The following is a 4365-nucleotide window of genomic DNA, read 5'->3' as shown; positions in this document are numbered from 1 at the left end:
CCCCTCCTCCGCACCCCTCCTCTCTTTCCAGACCCCCAGCCTCCACTCTACCTTGATCATCAGTTCTCTGCTCAAGGACTTGTCTTGACTATTGAGTTCCTTAAGATTTTCAGAGCTCTCTCTCAGGGGAGGGGAAAGAACGAGGGATAAATTTAGGAATAATGTGAGGGGTCTGAATGCAAATCCCTTTTCTTTGCAAACCCAAGAGATTCAAACTGCCTGAAGGAGTGTTCTCACTGGGCTCCTCTGAGCGCTAAGGTCTCATGGTACTGGGAGGGGGCTCTCCTGTTGGTCACTGGGGTCTCCACTCCCCAGTTCTACAGAACAGCTCTGTTTTGACTGCTTTGAGTTTCAACTGGGCATGGGGTTCTGTTGCTATAAACACTTGAAAATCTCCAATTTGGCTCAACTTAGTACCTGACACTTAGGGAAGCCGAGTCCTAAAGCAGAACTGGTGCATTAAGGACCCCGGAAGGTTTAGAGACCCCCTGCCGAGGCCCAGGCCCTGTCCCCAGCATTTGCTGCCTCCCAGGAGTTCCCAGCTGACTGAGGGGCCAATGGCAGACATACAAGAGATCCCCCATCCACCCTGGTCCTCCTATGGAGAGAGGCCTACCCACCGGGAAACTTCCCCCGTGTGTTCTTCAGGTGGCTTGTGAAGGTTTTCTGCAGAGCAGAGTTGACAGTGCAGGACGAGAAGAAGTTCTTCAGGATCTCGAACTCCTGGGGAAGGGAAGAGAATGAGCTGTGAGGTGGGGCACTGTAGCCCAGCTTGCTCTAGCTTCAGTACCCTTCTATTTAAATCTCCCCTCCTGGATGAGACAGATGCTCAGGGAGTCCCAGAAGGGCACATTTAGGACCCAAAGAGTAACACTCACAGGGAGCAGGATTTTAGCTCAACCCAGGGAAGGAGCCAGGTAGGAAGTGAGCATCTTCTCACTGGGACCTGGAGTTAAAGTCAGCGGGCCCCTGGCAGGAAGGTCCTAGGGACTGTGCAGGGGCTTAGACCACACACTGCAATCCTGGGAGCTGATAAATGTGGAGAGGCAGTTCCCAAGGCTTCAGAGAGGGGCTCCACTGGGCCTCCCACAGCACACCTGGGCCACCTGGATCCAGCGCTCCACCACCCTCACCCTGTCCTGGGCTGTCTTGCTCGGGTCCCCGAGGCAGGGGATGATGACGAAGCTGGCCACCCTTCTGACGTGGTCGACGGTGGCCTGGACGTTGGGTGTCTGGTGCTCATTGCCGGGCTTGTTCCTCTTGCCCCAGGTGGAGCCCAGACACGGAGAGGACACCACCTTCTGGAAGAGCTCCTGGAGAACAGGGGGAGTGTCACCGAGCCCTGCCACACCCCAGGTCTGTGCCTACAGCCCCCAAAGTCCCACACAGGAGTCACAGTTTAGAGCTGGAGCTCAGAAAGCTCAGGATGTGGCCTGAGCCTTGTGACAGTCCCTGGCTTTTCTTCTCTGTCCACTGAGGACACCCAGCACAGGATGACCCAGGACCCAATACTGGCAGGGAAGGGAGAGGGGCATTTGAACCCAGCCCGTGCTGGCTAACTCCAAGCTCCAGATGGTGGCTCAACTAGGCTCATCCCAAGGGGGCATCTTCCAATACCCTGATCCCCCCTCTGGTCCCACTCCACATTCTGATGCACATCCCCGCGTGGCAGCTACACCCACAGGCCTTGTCTGTCTCCCTTGTAGTGGAGTACACATCAGGCGTCTAATAAGTCCTGAGGCTGTTGAGACTCCTGAGCAGACGGTTGGGCCACCAGGGTCCAGGCTGTACACAGTGAGCCCTTCCCTGCACAGATGGGCCAGGGCCCACCCAGCTTTCCATCTCTTCTACCTCATGGAGTTGGCACAGTCACTCTGTGCAACAGGTCCTCTTAATGTCCACCTCCACGGTCTGCAGGTGGACAGCAAAGGCTTGGGTGTTCAGAAAGTTGCCCAGGTCTTATGATTGGTAAAGGGTGGAGCCTGGATTTGGGCCCAGATCATAGGAGTCTGGATCAGGTCTGGGGCAACGATAGCAGAGGGAAGGCCTGCCCCACACCACCCTGAAAGCCCAGCTGCTCACCGCATCCATCATGGTAAACTGCTCCACCACCAGCTTAGGAGGGAAGGCCATGAGATTAAGCTTCTCACGCTCCTTAAGAGCCACAGGTGGAGATGGACTTCTCACTAGAAATGATGGTCCAGGTGACTCTAGCTAAGCAGCTCCTACTCCTGCTGGAGCCCATGTTGGCCCTTGCTCCACCTCCAACACTGCTGGTGGAGGGGACACTGGCTCCAGTGCTAGAGGGGGTGGTGTCAACGGAGCTGGAGCCAGCTCTACCTCCACCACTGCCCACTGCTCTTCTTCTGCCGCTGGCTGGAGCTCAGCAGCTGACGCTGGAGTGGGATAAAAACAAAGATTCACCCACATAGCTGACTTTCCATGTGACCTTCTAAACACAAGAAAGATCCCACTCCCTTCCAGGAATACCCAGCCTGCAGTCCCCCTTACCATCTGGCTCTGCCTCAGTGGCCTCCAGAAGCTCACACCGGACAAGGGTAAGAGGGTCACGGCAGCTCATCTCCTAGCCAGGCAAGGTGACATTCATGTACATCCCCTTTAGCTTCAAAAAGGGACAGCCTGAGTCTGGTCCCTCCCTAGTTCTAGTCCAACCTCATCATCTCAAGCTCCTGAGTGTGGAGACCCTCTGCTCCTGCTCTCATCTCAGAGCAGCACTGGAAAGTGTGGGTGGCCTCATGTACCTGCCCCTTGTCTAGTGAGTTTGTGGAGTTGAAACCATTGGGCAGTTACTCGACAACCTAATGAGTGGAGTTCTGCAAAGACTGCCTGGGAACTGGGCCAGAAGAAATCAGGGGCTGCCTGCACACTGCCACTGGGGCCAACCACCAAGAGAATATCTGTTCCTCAGTTCAGGCACAGAGGGGCATCTCTGCAAAGAACTCTGGTCAGGGAGGGAAGGAGATGAATCCTCTAGTGCTCGGTAACAATATGAGTAGAGGTGCTCACCTTCTCATGCTGCCAGGCATGGCCTGAAGTATGAACATGACCTAGCTGTTAGGTTTCCGACACCTAACAACCAGCACCTGCTCAGGAATGACCCGCCCCTTATGTCCTGCCTTCTCTCCTCCTCACAGACACATGCACACACACACACACACACAAAGAGGGGCAAGGGGTGTGGGGCTGATCAGGTGGGATCACAGCTGTGCCCTGGCCTGCACTAGCCTCCCCTGGGCTGCCCCGTGTTACCTTTCACAGCCTCCTGCCAGATGCCCAGAGGCGTCAAGAATTAAGGCTGAGCCAACATCGCCAACTACCAAAAAGATTCTCTTTCTGGGATTTTTTGAGCCCAGATCCTCCAAAAGTTGGGAAACAACAACAAAACATCTTTGCCTGTTGACTGTCTCCAATCAAGTGAGGTGGATGGGGCAATGTGGGTGCCTGGTTACCAGAGTTCTAAGATCTGTTGAGGTCTATGACCCCACGTCATCTCTTGAACTGTACACAATGAGACCACATAGCCCTACCCACAGGTCCCTGGAAACCTAACTAGGGACCTAGTTTTGAGGAGACAGAGATGAATGCAGACCTCCTTTTCCTTACTATTTCTTCATCCTGGGATAGTCCCTGTGCCTCTCAGGTCCTCCCCAGTCTCTAAACATGCACCATGGGAATCAAGCTAGAATCTACTTCCTAGGGACATCACCCGGTGTATATGAGATAATATCTATTACCCCTGTGGGCTGGTGTCACATGTACCTAAGGCACAAACTTAGAGATGGAAGAATAACAAGGAGGGGTGGGATGTAGTACAGAACACCACTCAAAACAGGCCTGGGCTCCAAGAATGTGATATTGGGACAGTCACTTCCAACTTGGCCTCATTTTCAGGTCAACACCATGAGGGGGTTGCAACTAATGGAAATTCAGATATTGCCATCTGTGGCATAAAACCATTCAATTGTTTCCTGTTTTATGGAGAATGAGACCGAAGTGCCTCATCTTGGCCTATGAGGTGGGCAGCCTCCACAGTGGTACCCAGTAAGCCCCACCCATGTTATACACTTCCCCGTGGAACCACAAAGAGGTTAGTAACTGGCTTCTGAACATAATAAGAGCCAAAGTGATGGGATGTCTTGTCTAAATTTTAACTAAAAATGTCTCTCACTTCCTCTTACTCCCTCTCTCATGTGCCATCTCTCTCTCTCTCACTCTGTCAAATCCCTGGAAGTGAGGAATCAAATACCGGTGTATTGGGGCTGCCCAATGTGGAGGCACATTGAAGAGAGAAGCAAGGGAGTGCCTGGGCCAACAGACAGAAAGGAACTCAGGCTCTCAATACAA

The 4365-nt window shown here is 53.5% G+C and overlaps 1 protein-coding gene across 1 annotated transcript; it reads right to left on the bottom strand.

The window, feature by feature from the left end:
- Positions 1-968: 968 nt before the first annotated feature.
- On the bottom strand, positions 969-2186 carry LOC131399513 (ral-GDS-related protein-like). The gene is made up of 2 exons (XM_058533879.1): positions 2083-2186; positions 969-1313 (listed from the first exon to the last, which is right to left on the bottom strand). Exons 1-2 carry the CDS (start codon positions 2131-2133, stop codon positions 1062-1064), a joined length of 303 nt encoding a protein of 100 aa, XP_058389862.1. The 5' UTR covers positions 2134-2186; the 3' UTR covers positions 969-1061.
- Positions 2187-4365: the final 2179 nt, after the last annotated feature.

Source organism: Diceros bicornis, chromosome 38 (assembly GCF_020826845.1).
Source record: "Diceros bicornis minor isolate mBicDic1 chromosome 38, mDicBic1.mat.cur, whole genome shotgun sequence".
Classification (NCBI taxonomy): domain Eukaryota; kingdom Metazoa; phylum Chordata; class Mammalia; order Perissodactyla; family Rhinocerotidae; genus Diceros; species Diceros bicornis.
This window is presented reverse-complemented; position numbering and strand designations above follow the sequence as displayed.